Source organism: Citrus sinensis, chromosome 4, assembly GCF_022201045.2.
Source record: "Citrus sinensis cultivar Valencia sweet orange chromosome 4, DVS_A1.0, whole genome shotgun sequence".
Taxonomy (NCBI): domain Eukaryota; kingdom Viridiplantae; phylum Streptophyta; class Magnoliopsida; order Sapindales; family Rutaceae; genus Citrus; species Citrus sinensis.
In genome coordinates, this window is record NC_068559.1 from 21,085,219 (window position 1) to 21,101,903 (window position 16,685).

General features: G+C 32.0%; 3 protein-coding genes across 3 annotated transcripts; 1 reads left to right on the forward strand and 2 right to left on the reverse strand.

The window, feature by feature from the left end:
• Nucleotides 1–1,153: 1,153 nt before the first annotated feature.
• LOC102617001 (F-box/kelch-repeat protein SKIP25) lies at nt 1,154–2,811 on the reverse strand. Its single transcript, XM_006484667.4, has one exon. It carries the CDS (start codon nt 2,626–2,628, stop codon nt 1,456–1,458), a length of 1,173 nt encoding a protein of 390 aa, XP_006484730.1. The 5' UTR covers nt 2,629–2,811; the 3' UTR covers nt 1,154–1,455.
• A 5,972-nt stretch (nt 2,812–8,783) lies between these two features.
• LOC102616702 (uncharacterized) lies at nt 8,784–10,698 on the forward strand. The gene is made up of 4 exons (XM_006484666.4): nt 8,784–9,016; nt 9,208–9,334; nt 9,460–9,532; nt 10,230–10,698. Exons 1-4 carry the CDS (start codon nt 8,989–8,991, stop codon nt 10,497–10,499), a joined length of 498 nt encoding a protein of 165 aa, XP_006484729.1. The 5' UTR covers nt 8,784–8,988; the 3' UTR covers nt 10,500–10,698.
• A 203-nt stretch (nt 10,699–10,901) lies between these two features.
• On the reverse strand, nt 10,902–12,801 carry LOC102616412 (uncharacterized). The gene is made up of 4 exons (XM_015532141.3): nt 12,641–12,801; nt 12,497–12,550; nt 11,221–11,290; nt 10,902–11,134 (listed from the first exon to the last, which is right to left on the reverse strand). The coding sequence occupies exons 1-4, from the start codon at nt 12,704–12,706 to the stop codon at nt 11,085–11,087; spliced, it is 240 nt and encodes a 79-aa protein (XP_015387627.1). The 5' UTR covers nt 12,707–12,801; the 3' UTR covers nt 10,902–11,084.
• Between the last annotated feature and the right edge of the window lie 3,884 nt (nt 12,802–16,685).

The window sequence follows — 16,685 nt, forward strand, 5'->3', positions numbered from 1 at the left end:
AGGATTTTTCTCGTTTTGATCATCATCTCTACGATCTGACAATGAATGGATCATTTGCAGTAAAAAAGGCATACTATATGTACACAATGAATTGAAACTTTGTTGTTTAAATTGTTGAGCATAATAAATAAGAAAAAGTGGATGTGAGATTGTAAGTGGCTGATATGAAAGCAAGGAACTTTGCCCTTTTTAGTTGCCTTCTCCACCATTTGTTTCCTCAAACTGCAAAAGTTACTTTTCTTTCTTCGCATCTTTATTTTCGGTGTATTAAACCATTTGGTATGTGAAAACGACATTGAGCCCCGACTAATCCAGATTCGAGTCAGGTAGGATCACTAGAGCGGCAAAGCTCTCCTAACAAGTATTTAACACAGTTGTATTCCCAAATCTCAAACCAAAGACCTTACTTAAACTAGAACAATCCCATATCAGTTGATCTACGCACTTATTGATTTTTTTTGCATCTTTATTGATTGCCTTCTTGTGACCTCATCTCTTTTATATTTGTTCTCCTCTCAACTTTTCTGAGTAAAAAATTTCTCCGTGCCCTAACTTCATCTAATTTCCATGAACCTTATTTGTTTCATATTAAACGAGAGCGGGACTTAAATCTTTTAAGGCATACAAATGTTATAGTAATTAATCCAACTATATAATCATATGGCAAACGATGTAAAAAAAAAAATGAAAATCCTAAAAAGGTGATAGAGCGACAATAAAAATAACAGCACACCCAGCCTATTTTATAGTGTAATATTATTTTTATCGTCATTATATTAAAATTTTTCGGTTTGAATATCAGTGAACAAAAAAATAAATTTATAATTTTTTTATCATTCTATGCCGTCGGTTTGATGTAGGCAGTAGGACCCTCCGTCAACTGCATTTGTTCCCAATGTTTGCACGTATATAGCATTAATGGACATTTTTAAAACCTGAAAGTGCTAGCGATGACAATTAAAGTATTGAGAGAGTACCTAAAGTCAAGCATGCGGTTGTGATTTGGTGAATGAATTATGGATTCGGTATGTTCAATAAAGAAATCTACTTTACAGAAGAGACAGAATCGAGTATATATATCCTTTAATCACCCTTTTAATAAATATTACAGAAAAAAGTATCAACAAAGAAGAAAAGTTGAGCCTTAGAAAAGTATTTATTTATTTGTTTCCTGAATCTTCCTTCCAAATTCACTATAATCCATTAATTAACTACAGAATTTGTTGATTCTACTTCGCTGGAGAGAGGATTAATGGCTAACTAAAATTGTAGATAATCATGTACGTACCAATTTCAACTATGAAGTGTGACCCATATTCAAAATCTAAAATGCAATAGTCATTCTAATACATAATCACAAATTACTAGTGACATTACAACTTATTTAAAAGCCTAAATAGTATATAAATAAATCAAGCTTGATATCGTCATTCATCAATAGTATACTATATACTACTAATCTTGCTTACACATCCTCGGCAACACATGCACGGCAACCACTTGAAACCCCCTCGGCGGATCCACCAACCAAGCCCTTGCTGGCGAAGCAAGCACGTCCACAACCATAATCCTCTCCCCATTTTCACAAACTGCACAAACTCTCCCTCTCGCCGCCGTGATTTTCTCGGCACCTTTGAGCTCAGCCAGCTCAATCACCTCATCCCACCAATCATGATCAGCATCATACTTGCTCAAACGACCTTTCCCTTCATTCACCACATACAGCTCCTCCTCATTCATCGTCGACGCCGCCGGCCCGTTCCACCCCGCATGCATTCCTTCGGGCATTTCCTTCCATTTGTCCAACTCAACGTTATAAATGGCACCATCTTTAGCTCCATTGCCTTTAAGATTCACCATGCAAAGATTCCCCTTAAACCCTACTGCTTCCACGGCTTCTCTGCTAAACCTACCATCTTTGAGCTGAGCTTTCTTCTCCCATTTCCAATCCTCACGGTCACTCTTCAAATCCCATTTCTTCATTGATCTCGCAACGTCTCCTCTATAGTGGGCCCCAACTCCGCTTGCAACGTAGACTACACCGCCAACGGAACCCATGGCACACCACCGGCGAGGGATAGAGAGTTGAGGGCCGAAGAACCAAGTGTTGGACTGAGGGTTGAAGGCCAATGGGCTAGCAAGAGCAGGGAGAAAATGGGGAGTTGTGGCGGCGATGAGGACGAGATTGTTACGCACTCCTAAAGATTGCACCGGGAGTTTTCTCGACAAGAAAGACGGGTGGCGGTAGAGGAGGCGGAGAGGAGGGTTTTGAGGAGGGGCGGGGAGGGGGTTCCATGTCGATGAAATGGGGTCAAAACAAAAGAATTCCATTGATGAGTTGAAAGAATAATAATTATTATTATTATGAGATGGTTTGTTGTTATTGAAGAGGAGTGCGTAGAGGGAGAAGAATGGAGGGAAATAGGGAGAGTAAAGGAGGCGCCGCCACGAGTGGCAAACAGAGAAGAGCAGAGCAGGAGGGAGAGAAGAGAGGCAGCGATCGGCTAGGTGATTTGGGAGGCCAGGCAGTAATAAGAGTATGGTTTCATTTTGTGTGCCATGATCAGAAGTACTATTATTGTTATTGTCGTTGATGATTTTGCTACGATTTGAGGTGGATTGATCCATATCAATCCATATGGGAATTGCAAGGTTTTGTTGTGTGTTCTCTAAATTAATTTTGTGGGGAGAGTTTGTCTTCTTTGAAGCTAAGCTCTCATATCACTTCATAGGGCGGCTTAGTATTTGTTCATCGAAAAAGGTCGCCTTCTAATTAATGCTATGAAGGACAAGGCTTTCTTTTAACTTCTTCCTTCGAATGAGTGTGTTTGTAATTGTATTTGTATGAAATTTTATAGAAATGACAAAGGGGTTAAAACGCTGTTTTTTTTTTTTTTTTGTTGAAAAAAAAGCGTATAAAGTTGCGTGGAGTCAATGTAATTGCTTAAATCTGCCTAAGGTTACACTCTATATACTAAGGTTACACTCTATTTTTATCAACATTTCTTATATTAATAATTGTCTAATTATAAATATATCAGTAACAATCTCATATAATATGAGTTGTAATCTGAAAATTAATTTCATGTAATTTTAAAAAAATTATAAATATAAAACAAAAACTTATCTGAGAGAATTTTTGGTTCTTAGAATATGATGATTTATATCTATTTAATGGGTTCCTCTATGGTGTTGTAATTTTTTTACAGCATTAATAATGTTTTAATTGTATACCATTGGATTTAATCAATGGTACACAATATTTGTAGTAAAGAAAAAATAAATAATTTAAAAATAATGGCAAACAGTTTGTTAACCGTCTAGGGTGGAGAGTTTTATAAAATAATTATGACCACCCTTAGAGTTTGAAACAATTTCAGTTAAATAACATATTTTATTTAAAATTATTTTTCAATACTCATTTAAATTGAAATGTGATAATATTTTTTAAATAAATCTTCCAAAATCTATTACTATTAAGTGTAAAATATAATGGTAGGTTTTTTAAAACAAATCAAATAAATAAGTTGCAATTGTAAAATTTATATATGATATAACACTAATAAATAACACAACTAAGTATATATACTTAAGTAAATGCCACATGTCACTTTATTATTTTCACAAAAGCTAAATCTAACACATATTCCTAATTAACTTTAGTTTATGAATCATGAAAGATTATTTTATTGTTATTCTTTGATAGTAATTATAAAATTTTTATGTTACGAAAAGTCATTACTTTTATTATGATAATTAATAGTGGCAATAAATAAAAGATTATATCAAATAATATTTAATGGACAAAATGAGGAACAAAAATCATTGTATGTTTTTATATTTCCATTATAAAAACATGGTTTGGGATACTTTAACTTAAAATTTTGACACAAAATTTGAGTCACTAATATCTCATAGTCTAATGGTTGATATTGAAAGTCAAAGCAACATTTTATAATGTTATATCCTTCGCCATTGAATTGCATGAAATAAATAGTTTAATTTTTTGTTAAAAATTTAAATCAAAATATTTCTCACTCTACAGTTATATAGACATATATATTTTTCAATAATAATTGGTGAATAAAATATTTCTCATTTGTTGTGACTCATATAGTATTATTAATAATAAAATATAAAATAGTTTATTGCAATGCCTTTTATTATCATTATTGTTTAGGTATTAATGGTTTGTAATTAAATTCATACAATACAAATTATTATAAGACTTTGTGTTAAATAACCTACTTTATATTATATTTTATACTTAATGGTAATTAATTTAGGAATATTTATCTAAAAAAATTATCATATTACAAATTTAAAGGAGGGTTAAAAAGTAATTTTAAATAAAATATGTTATTTAAGTTAAATTGTTTCAAACTCTAAGGGTGGCCACTGTTAGTTTACAAAAATTCTCCACCCACTTAACAATGTGTTTATCATTATTTTTAAATTATTTTTTAATATAAATATTGCATACCATTGATTAAATTTAATGATACACAATTAATACATTATAGATGCTGTAAAAAAATTACAACATACTAGAAGAACCCCTATTTAATATTTAAATTATAAATATTATTGCAATTAATAGATGGGCCGTACTAACCATTCACTACTTTTCCAAGATTTCTTTAATATGAGAGGAAAAAAAATGATATCACAGTTGGGTTTCGATTATTAATTAAAGCAGGTAGGCTGTCTCTCACCTCAATATGTGTAGACGATTCATGTGGGTGGTCCATTAATGTTAAGCTTTTTTTATCTTTCCCATGTCTTGAAAGTGTCGAATAATTCACCAATAATGATACTAGATGGGCCATTTGGTGAGCCTGAAATTTGTGACAACTGCTTCCTTCGATTGGTACTGTAGTTGTCGAAGCTTGGGGCCTGCGTCTCAGTTCGATTGGTCAATTAGTCACTATCTTAAGAAACTGATCTTATCTTATTCTACATCAAAATTTCGGATCAATCTATGTTATATGGGCGGAAATATTGATCTGGCTTTGAATTTCAAACTATCAAGTTTTGGCAATTTTTATTTCTTAGGTGGGTTTTTTCACTTGGTCGTAGTGATCTTTTGTTGGGCAATCATTGCGCCTTATTTTTGTCAAGAGTGAGAAGACGGTTAACACTCAACTAAAATTCTCTTAAAACTCCTTTTCTAGTTAATTATATTTCAAAATATCATTCTATTTAGGGTAATTTATGAAAATAATCATAAAACTTTATTTGACCTTCTAAATTTTTCTTATCATAACTAACCAAATATTAATTTTTTGGACCAAATAGTCTTATTACTTTCAACAAATTTACAAACAAATGTTACTCCTAAAAAATCTAGAAAAAATCAGCACCTCAACACTCTCAATAAATTATTAAATCTAATCACTCTCAACAAATCACCAAACCCTATCAAATATTGCATGACTGAAAATATAATCATCAATTAGAAAGTTTTTTAAGGTCAGTGTTTGTTCTTACATAATATAAACTTTTAATATATTAATTTTATGATTTAGGTTCAAATTGATAGGTTTTGTTGTAAATGCTATTATTTTCCATTCATAAAACAATGTGGCTTCTTAAAGAACTTAATTTGAGTTAAGAAATTAAAAAAAAATCATTAAAAACAATAAAAACTTGAGGTAAAAATGAAACTCAAATAATGTGAGATAAGGGTATTTATGTGCGGCAAGCACTTGTCGCACATAAATATAGTGGTATTTATGTGCGACAAGAACTTGTCCTACTACCTTTCGCACATAAACTTCCTTGTGGCTCATAATCATAGTACGTGCCACAACTATATAAAATGTATCAGATACCTTTCAGAGGTTATAACTTAAGCTATATGTGTTCCTTTTTAGCTTATAATATACTGTTTCGAAACTTGCGATAAGACGAATCAAATCCCGAACTCTAAAACTTACTTGTCACACATAATCATAGTATGTGCAATAGTCATGTAAAATATGTCGCATATTCATCATATCACATTTTGTAGTGTGTAATCATATTTGTTTTATTTTTTAATATGCTTCAAGCTTAATGGATTCAGTTATACTTCAAATGTATTATGACGGTTGGTTGGAGATATTGGCGAATGGCTGTAAAGAGTACGTGAATGCCAAGAATAGATTTTGTTTAGTTTGAAAAGATTGTGTGTTTGATCAGTTTCTTTCAATAATGGATTATGCTTACTATTATCACAATTAAGACAACTTTCGCAGTTCATTCCTTAGTCCGGGTGGATTATACTTTACTATTTTGGATTTCACCATGTATCTTTTACAATTTATGTAATTAAATTATTATATTACATTTATAACAAATTAAGAACATTAACAAGTTAAGACATTAAAAAAAATTGAAATTTTGTACGACAGGTTGCTTGTCGCACCAACAGTGCACCAAAACTGTCTTTGATGCAATAGCCAACATGTGTACCAAATTCACCATCCATGATACTTGATATGCAAAAAAACACATCAACAAATTCAACAAACACCCTGTCGCATCTTTTCATTCTTGATTACATAAAAATTAAGCACAAATTATCTAAGAGACATTTTATTAAACACCTAATGTGTAATAATTGTAATTCATCCATTTAACAAAATTTCTTTTCATTATATCCCTCTAACAACCTATAATAATTTGTAATTCCATTCAATTCATAAAAAAAAAATGAAACTAGCTTACTTAGGGTTTAGGCTATTTTCAATTTGTTGGATTCGTTTTGGATTTAGGTGGATTTGATGGATTCGAGTTCGTTGTTCATCTTTGTTGTTGTCGTTTCACGTCGCCATCCGCTATTGCTGTTGATGATTCAAAAGAAAAAAGCTGGTTATGGGTTGGTATGGGAGAGAGGGAAGTCTCGATTGAAATGAATTGGTGCAAAAAACTTATGTTTTGGTAATTAGGATAGAAATAATTATGTAGGGTTATATTAGAAAAACCATAAAATTTTATGGCCATTTTCATAAATTTTCCTTTAAATAAATGTTTTTTTATTTATAAATCTTTCAAACTTTCTCTCTCTAAAAAAATCAACGGCACTAGTTTCCTAAAAAGATAAATAAAACAAAAAAACTGATTTTTTTTTTTTAAATCAACATCCAAATAAAAAAAATTAGTAAAAATAATAATTCTCCAATATTTAGAACTTGTAAATGATAATAAGTAAAATGTAATTGCTCATGGCTATATTATTCTTCTTAAGAGCTCTTGTGACTGCATCTCACATTGAGTATGTGTGTCTTACTCCTTCTCTTATCAATAGGATCATGTTTCTTTCTCCTTTTTTTTTTTTTTCAAAAATAGAAGAGAGAGAGACAGAGTATGAGCTACTTTGGAAAGAACAAATTTTGAAATTGGAAAAAAAAAATTCATACCAACGAGAGAGAGAAAATATAAATGGAGTCTAATTCTATTTGTATGTCTTCAAATGTAATTGTGATACAAAAGGAGTTTTATGACTTTAATGAAAATGTGCCAATAATCCAACCTTTTTTTGTCAACTACACGTTGACGGGCTGGGGTTTCATAAGCGTTTTTGTGCTTTATTAGAAGAGTAGTCCTATTACCGCACCTCCATTCCTTTTTAAACACCCCATCCCATTGATTGAAGTACATATTATTTCTAACAACACGCATTATATCTTGGGCCTTGAAGGCTTGGGCTTTCTATGAATCTCTTTGGTAGGCCTACCCTACATGCAAGTTGGATAAATAAATGAAAGAAAAATATTCAAAGAAACATATGATTAGGGGAAAATAGAAAAATAGATTGAAATTCAATCTTGCTAATAAATAAAATGGTTATTATCGTTTCAAAAATTATGAAATAAAAAATAGGTACTAAAAATATTAGAATGTAAGCCGTTTACTATTATATATGTACAAGATAGTATATTTTACTATATTTTTATTAACATAATTGTAGAAATAATGACATTATGCTGCAAGAAATGAAGAAAAAGACATTGCACTCAAATTTGCCAAAAATTGTAACATATATTGAAATTTGAAGAATCAACCTATATTATAGAATAATGTTATTTGCACTTGATAATCCATGCAAAATTACACATAAGCACTAAAGATAAACAATTAAACATTTCACTACAAAACAAATTTATTTTATTAATTTTGTCTTTTTGTACAAATGTTGTGGTTCTATTTGTCATGCGTGATTTTTTATACAAATGTCATGTGAAAAACAGCTATTTCCATCATTTGAAACTCATCTGTTATTCTACAAATTTTTTACCTTTTTTAAATGCGTTTTCACCCATTAAAAAATGAAATTTAAAAAAAACTCTATCTAATTTTATTTGTTATTTATTAGATTATTGGCTAAAAATTAGTACTTTATCAGTAAAATATAAGATTTTGTAAAAATGTAGTAGAAAAGCATAACATACTTATATTTTACGCTCCTTTGTTGTTTCTTGAACTCTGATGCAGCGAAACGATAATAAATTATTAATAATTGAAAGAAGTGAGCTGAAAATATACCACTTAAAAACAGAAATCTTACACCCCCCACCCCCCGCCCCGCCCTTTTTTGTTCAGCTACACTACACCGATCACGTGTTCAATCTCATAAAACTTTCACTTTTAAGATTCAACCGTCAAAGAATCTGCCACGTCACAGATCCTAGTACTGACCAACGATGAATCCAAATCCACGTGTCTTTAACCCAACGATCTAAAATTAAAAAACTGAACGTCACATCTCGTGTAGACGATTTCCTCTTCTCTCGTCAACACTAATTTTGTCTTGCCCTGGAAGCTACCTGCCAACGATAACAGCCGTTGAAATTCACCAGATCCAAGTATTCAGCATCTAATCATTATCTCCATTTTTGTTCATTCATTTCATTAAAAAAAAAAAAAAATTTACAGATCGTTAGTTAGCCTTCTCCCTGCGGCGGCGTTTCGCGTCTACTCAGTATCAGTTCCAACTCCATCTCCATGGGACAGGTTTTAGACAAATTTCACGGTATTATTATTATTATTTTTTTCATTTTTCATTTTATTTATTTATTTTCTTCCGTACTAGTTGATTGATTATCTGATAGCGATTACGGTGATATTAATTCATTAAAGCAGAAACGCTGCACAGTTACAATTATACCCTTAGATATTGCACAAATTTTTTGTATATGCCATTAGTCTTAACACGGTGAGCAGGTAAGGAATGGAGGCAAAAACAGATAAGATTGATTACTGATAAGGTATACCAGCGCATCAAAAATCAATCTGGAAGGGCAAATTTGGCTTTTGAAGATCTGTATATTGCTGTCCTCCTTGTGTACAAGTGAGAAGCTTTCATTTGAATATGATTAATTTTAAATTCTTTTTTTTTTTTCTTTTTGGGTTTGTATAAGTTAGTTAGCCGGTTAGTTTATCTTTTAAGTAATATTACTTACTTCAATGTTGTAGTGATATTAATAAGCATCTGCCCGGCCCTCATTTTGATCCACCCTCTAAAGAGCAAGTCAGAGAAATGATGAAGGTACTCTAATTATTTTGTACATTGATGAATAGCTTAACAGCTTGGAATTGAACTTTTTCTTTAGAAGCTCTGATTTTTAAAGTTCCATTAAAGCCAAAGAACTTGATCGTGAGGATGAGATAGACAATTGCCTGTAAGGTTGTTTCCTATATGTAAAAGATCTTACTGATGTAGATAAATTGTCAGTTATCATTACATTTCGAGAAAAAATGAACATCGCAAGTCAGTTTAGGCCTTTGTCTGTGCTTGTGGAATGGGCGTGTTTCTTCTATGGATTGGGTTTTACTTTGTAGATTGTTGGTCGTTTATAAATTTTCTGTGGGGTTCCATTGCTTGATTAGGAGCTCAGTTATGTGGTAGATGAGTAAGAGGCCCTGTGGCTGTTGGCATCAGAACATGTCGAGAAAGATATGTTAAATTGAGGGAAAAAAAAGTTTCTTTATGGATTATATTCAGCTAAATATTTCAGTTGACTTCTTGATGAATGTCAACCTCTTTATACTTTTGATTCACTTTTCAGTATATGAAACAATCAAAATTATGCGGGAAAAAGTATTATGCTTGTGGGTTTTGTGGTCGCTTGTTTATATTTGGTTAATGCTTACCATCCTTTTACATGGTGCTTGGTACTTGAGAGCCTATCTACATGTACAGTTCTTAAAACTCATGGACAAAACGCTTGTTTATCTGTATACAGGAATGTGATTTGAACCTTGATGGGGAACTCGACCATGAAGAATTTGTGAAGTTTATTCAGAAGCTAACATCAGATACCTTTATACTGGTTAGTCAGGGACTACTCATCACTTTGGTAGTAGCACCAACTGTGGCAATGGCAACAAAGAGGGCTACTGAGGGTGTCCCACACGTAGGGAAAGTGGTGCAAAGGGTGCCAAATTCGATTTATGCATCCCTTGTAACTCTTGCAGTTGTGTGGTTTCAAAATTCAGGACGGCAGATTGATTAGAGTGTTCATAATTTCCTTTCAGTTGAACCATCCTCTATGTATACAAGATTACTTCTTATCATGTGCCTGTCATTGGTAGAATAAGTTGAATTGTTGCTACTTGTTATATAAATAATTTGCAACTCTAGAGAAGAAACATAATTAGAATTGTATTACAACTTTTCTATTGGAAATTTGCTATGATGGTTGTTTCTACTAATTGTAGAATCATGTTTTGTTCTCCACTTAGATATTACCGCTTTTCGTGTATTTGTATGTGTGCTAATGGCTTATTCTGAGTGGAACCCTAATGCATCACAACCATGGTAAAAGATTTATCAACTTGATACAGTTTCTACATCAAGTCATTCTGTCTTGTACAATTAATCCTAATTAAACATTGGTAAAAAATGGAACTGATACTTAAAAAAACTCATAATTGCACTTTAATAATTGTAGTGAACAGTTAATACACACAGGCCAACTTTCCGAGAAATCTAAGAAATTAAAGAATCAAGAAGCATTTGCTATCAATGCTGAATTACCCTAGTTAAATTGTTACAGGCAGGTCCAGCATCAGGTCGATAGGTCATGAACCAAGTAAAATCAAGAAATGTTCAGCATTTCTAGCTTACGTTTGGTCACGTCAAGATGTTCTGCATAACAGTTGACAAATAATACTGTATTAGAGTTGTTCTGCACAGAGGAAGAAGATTGTAAAGTGGAAGGAAAGGTTATTTACTCTGCTCAGATGCTGTTGCTTTCTGATTAGTTGTACGGAAAAATATGTTCCCATTCTTCTGATAAACAGCCTGCAGGAGGGGAACAATGAGTGTACGCCCAGTTGAAAAGTAACATGCAGTGTCAACGTATATACAAAAACATGTACTACTTCAGCCCAGTGAAGGGATTGACAAATGCAAGTATATATTCAAATTATTGCACTCCAGCATAATTACAAACTTCTATAACAAGGTTTCAATAACTCCCTATTGTCACAAACCGTAATTTCAGAAGATAAAATAAAATGAATGTGCCAATGCATTATCTCCATCCATTCATGCATCTGACAAAGCTGTTAAAAAGTAAAGAAAGTTTTGATCCCTTCCGGTATGTATGAGATCATGGCACCCAGGCCAAGAGCATAGAGAATTTGCACTTTACAGTTTTTGGACTTCTTTTTATAACCAAAGATTAATTTATAATCTAATTATTCAACCGCCAAGACATGGCATGCATAATCCCCAAATAAGGAAATAAGGATTTAAAAATTCGTTTACTCCCAAAACTTTTGAACATACTAATTCAAGTTTAAATCAATTCAAGCACATAATAGCTACATGGGAAGTGCACGAGAGAGCGACATTGAAAAATGAAAAATTCAATAAAAAGAAGAAAGAAAAACCTGAATACATCTCCTAAATTTGGTACTTCCTTCAATGAATTATAAAATAGTATCTCATAAATTTTGTTGGGAGCAGAAAACTGTGCGAAACTACTCAAAATTTCAGCCTTCTACTCCAAAATTTAGCAATCACTCAAAATCATGTATTTGCTGGCACAACTCATATCAAGTTTCATCCAACCAAAACTCCAAAATTCCAATTCAATTATGCAGGACTCAACTCAAAAAATGAGATTTAAACCTCCAGAAACCATGAGTCCCAAACTCACGCCCGCTTTTCTAACGCCATCCTAAACATTAGCCATTAACATGGACCAACTTCTCAAGCATTGGACAACCTTTGAATTCTTTTCCCAGCTATTTCAATTGAATTTGAAAATTCAAGAACTTCAACTCAACCACCATGCTCTAAAATAATCAAATGTAAGTTCAATAACAAAAGAATAATATGAAATTTTCAACAATCAGCAATAATTTAGGTTTTATGCCAAGAACTAAACGTAATTAACAAGTCAAGGTTGCAGCAAGACACTATGAGATATTCGAAGAAACAAAATGAAAACTAAATGAGCAGTGGAAATTTAACGCAGTTAGCAGAGCAATTAGAGCTAACCCGAGATGAGGAAAGACTGTTGAGCTCTGCAATTGCAACCTCATGGCTTTTTACCTGAAAATTTTTAGCAAAACAAAGTCTTATTTAATGATAAAACTACAATCGAGAATTAAAGATAATACAAAGAAAAAAAGAAAAAAAAACCGCTTTGATTAAATGGGCTTTGAAGTCTGAGGCATTTGAGGAGGAAGAAGAAGTTGAATATGCCATCACTCTTTCTTCGTTCTGCTCTGGCCTGTGAGTGAATTATTATGACTCTAGTGCAAAAGCAAAATCTCTGATTCGGTGGTATTTTCGGTTCGGTTTTCTTTAAAACCGAATCGAACCGGCTCAGTTTGAATTCCTGATAAGTTTTTGGGACCGATTAATTTGTGAACCACTCGGAACCAACCGACTTGATGTTTTTTTAACCGTCTTTGCCGGATTGAGTGGCCACTTCCTCACAACTGTGAGGGTAGTGGCAAACCCCCAATCTCTCATAAATATTAAAAAATATTAAAATTTTAGCAGTGTTATATAACATTTAATATAAAATATAATTGTCTGATTATAAATATCAGTTGTAATTTTATATAGTATGAGTTGTAATATAAACAATAGTCTCATATAATTAAAAAAAATTGTTTCTGCAAAATAATCTATTAATGTCATCATGTCTAAATGTCGCATTAGTTCACAACATAATATGTGCACATATTTTCAAGATCACACACTTCTTTAAAATTGAGAGCTACCTAATTTCATGAATACAACACAAAAATAATTAAACTCATTTCAAATTGAATCCATCTTCGTTTATTAGTTTTAAATAAATCATCAGAAATTAATTAACTAACTTGCAAAGGTGTAGTAATAAAATGTTCGTAAGTAAACTCTCTCCCCATTGTTATAAGCAAAAGAGTGACGACTAATCAGAATGATATGCCTCTAAATTTGAATCATTGGGTTTGATGAATTCAAAGGATTTAAACGAGAAAAAAAAGAGTAATGATACAGTCACAAACTCTTGTACAAACTGATGTGGCATGATAAGATTGGTTGAATTAAATATCACTTGGCCCACATGATTTGTTTTTATTAATTTATATTTTCATTCAACCAATGAATTAATGCCACGTCAGTTTGTACAAAAGTTTGTGGCTGTATCATTACTAAAAAAAAAAAAAAATACTCCATTTCTTGCATATATATAAAGTATGGAAAGCTAAAAAAACGCTGGTGCTTTCACTATTTCTAATTACTTCAAAAACCTGCCATTGTAGGCCAAACTTACCAATATTACTTAACGTGGTTTTGCATTTGTTTCAAGATTTATGTACATCAGAACTTAGCCATATAACCAGCTATTGATAATATGATAAATTGTAGATGAAATTAATTAGAATAATTGCATGCTTGTTTAGTAATTAATTTCTTAACACGAATGCACACGTGACAAAACACATTATATTCTATATTGTTGTATGCCTGACTGACTTGATAACTCGGCGGGGGGGGGGGGGGGGGGGGGGGGGTAAAGAAGAATTTCTTCAAGATTAGATACCAATTCGACCATTACTACTTGTGTTTACTTGTGTGAGATGAACCTCTTCTTCAATTCAAACACAAGTTCTGATCTTCGACTACTCTTCTCCCCATAATTTTGATGGTTCATGGTGTGGGAAACACATACAGCCATCTTCATCTTGTCCACATTCTCAATTTCCTTGAATAAGACTGCTTGTTTTGGGTTCCAATACTTTGGCCTGCGCTCTATGTATACGCATGCATTCAATAGTAATATAAGTAAAAGTAATTAATTTGAACAAGAGAGTTGAAACCCTAATTTAAAAAAAATATATATCTAACATAGTAAGTAGAAATTTTGAGGTCAATCAATTGCTTACGCTTGTATAGCTTTCTTAAGGGCATTAATAGCATCAATGAGAAATTCTAGAATATCTCAGATATACTACAACCAATTAATGCATGCATGACAAGTGTAATTGAATTTAATACAACCACCACTTGTATGATAGTGGTTCAAAATAAATACACACAAGTCATGGTATTATTATTTGTTGTATGAATGACATGGTACCTCAGACGTATTCTAGAATTTCTCGAAGTGGAGACATCAATGGTGAAATCAACAATAACTCCCATGTCAGGGCTTCTCCTCAAATTGCTTATAGGCTTTGTGACCAGAACAGAGTTGGGATGGTAAAATTTTTCCATATCATACCATAAAAATACATAAGTCAGCATGTTCATTTCTTCCACAATCATCTTCACCCAGAAGAAAAATGTAGATTAACTTCCAAGACAATCTAATTGAGATAAATTTAAATCAGAGTCTGTTACTATTTAGATTATTCTAAAATGCAGCTGCTAAAATGTTTGGTAAACAAAATGTGTGAGTATATGATAAGAAGCCACGTAAGTTAAAGAGGACACCTAAGCCTAACAGCAAATATGAAAGAGTATGCTTGAGCATGAAAGCCATGCATGAAACATGCATCACGTGGAAATAACATGAGAGCAAGTTCTGGAGCAAGTTTCAGTTGGTTTACTACGTCAACTAATCGTGGCAGAGTTGGTAGGGACTAGGGATCATATCTTTAGTTGTTGCATTTGAGTTGTATATTGTTTCGAGTTTATAGCTAGGTTGTTTAATAAATATTTGCTACTTCTTATTGTTAGCTTTGTTTATGCCGTCATTCACGGTTGCAAAACAGAGTTGTTTGTTACATTTAGAACTATTAATAAGCTCCAGTGATTAATAAAGAATTAGGTAGAAAATTATTCAAACTCTTTGTCTTGTGGTTGTTGTTCTCACCCGAAGAAGAACATTTTAATTTTATTGATCGATTGTAGCTAGCTACTGACTGGGACCGCATCAGTATATATGTATGTCTGGGTGTGTGTGTGTGTGTGTGTGTGTGTGTGTGTGTGTGTGTGTGTGTGTGTGTGTGTGTGTGTGTTCTCAAGTTCCAATGCCCTCATTTTTTAATGGGACACGTTGTTAAGCCGTGCGGTTTAATAATATTAAAAACTGATTCTATTAAACCGCAAAGCTTAAAAACATATCCGCATAAAAAAATAAAAATAAAATATGAGGGCACCCGCACTGAAGAAGGGCTATATCAATACAAGAATTAAGGCCTTTAGCGACAAGTGTTTTAGCAACAAAGTTGTCTTTGTTGCCTTAAGTGTGTTATAGCAACATAAAAAATATTTTTTTGCCAAATACTTAAGAAATAAATTAATATTTAATTAACATTTTTAGCGACAAATATTTTGTAGCTAAAGACATACATTAGCAACGAATTAGCTTTTTGTTGCTAAAAGTTTTAGCGCCAAACTAAATATTTTGGTGCTAAAACATTTAGTGACAGAATCCTCTTCGCCAAATAGTTTTGTCACGAGAGAGTGACCAATGGCGACAAAAAATAATTTGTTGCCAAATCTATGTAATTAAAATTCTGAATTTAAAGATTTAACTTCTTGACTTTTTGTGACAAAATTTGAGTTTTGTTGCTAAATGTTTATTTATAGCAACAAATTCTAATTTTGTCACTAAAAGTCAAAGATTAAAGATTTAAATCATTTTATTTCTGCCAAAATTTTTAAAGTTTGTCACGAATGTATATTTTTAGCAACAAGTGTAGAATTTTGTTGCTAAACAAATTAAAAAATTTTAAAGTAAAAGGCAGGTGGTTTTCCGACAAAACAAGTTTTAGCGACAAAATTTCAATTTTGTCGCTAAAGACTCCATCTCTCTATTTATATCTCATACACTTTATTTTTTTCACTCTTTTATTATTTCATTCTCTAACTTTTATTCTAAATTATCTCATTTATAAGTTTCTTTAACTTTCATTTCCTCATCTCTAATGTATAATTCTCATTCTTTCATTCTCTAACTCAATCTCTATCTTCTTATCTCTTCTATTTCTCTTCAATATGGTGTAATTTTTTTTATTTATCTTTTTTTCATTACAATATTACATGATTATTACATTTACAAGTTAAGTAATTATTGTTTGTGTTTTTTTGTAGGAAATATTGAAGTTCAATCACACCACGAGATGAAGAAAATCAATAAAGTTATATTCATTTGTAATTTAAAAAAATAGATATTACATCTTGTAATAATTTTTATGTATTTGTCATCAATAATAATAAATCTTTTGTATTAATTAATTTT

What these genes read in the sequence shown, in the direction of transcription:
- LOC102616702 (XM_006484666.4), top strand. Translation starts at nt 8,989, where the DNA reads ATGGGACAGGTTTTAGACAAATTTCACG. An exon ending in GCTGTCCTCCTTGTGTACAA is followed by an intron (nt 9,335 to 9,459) that starts GTGAGAAGCTTT and finishes TCAATGTTGTAG; the next exon opens with TGATATTAATAAGCATCTGC. An exon ending in AAGTCAGAGAAATGATGAAG is followed by an intron (nt 9,533 to 10,229) that starts GTACTCTAATTA and finishes ATCTGTATACAG; the next exon opens with GAATGTGATTTGAACCTTGA.
- LOC102617001 (XM_006484667.4), bottom strand. Translation starts at nt 2,628, where the DNA reads ATGGATCAATCCACCTCAAATCGTAGCAAAATCATCAACGACAATAAC.
- LOC102616412 (XM_015532141.3), bottom strand. Translation starts at nt 12,706, where the DNA reads ATGGCATATTCAACTTCTTCTTCCTCCTCAAATGCCTCAGACTTCAAA. An exon ending in AAGCCCATTTAATCAAAGCG is followed by an intron (nt 12,551 to 12,640) that starts GTTTTTTTTTCT and finishes AAAAATTTTCAG; the next exon opens with GTAAAAAGCCATGAGGTTGC. An exon ending in AGCAACAGCATCTGAGCAGA is followed by an intron (nt 11,135 to 11,220) that starts GTAAATAACCTT and finishes ACTGTTATGCAG; the next exon opens with AACATCTTGACGTGACCAAA.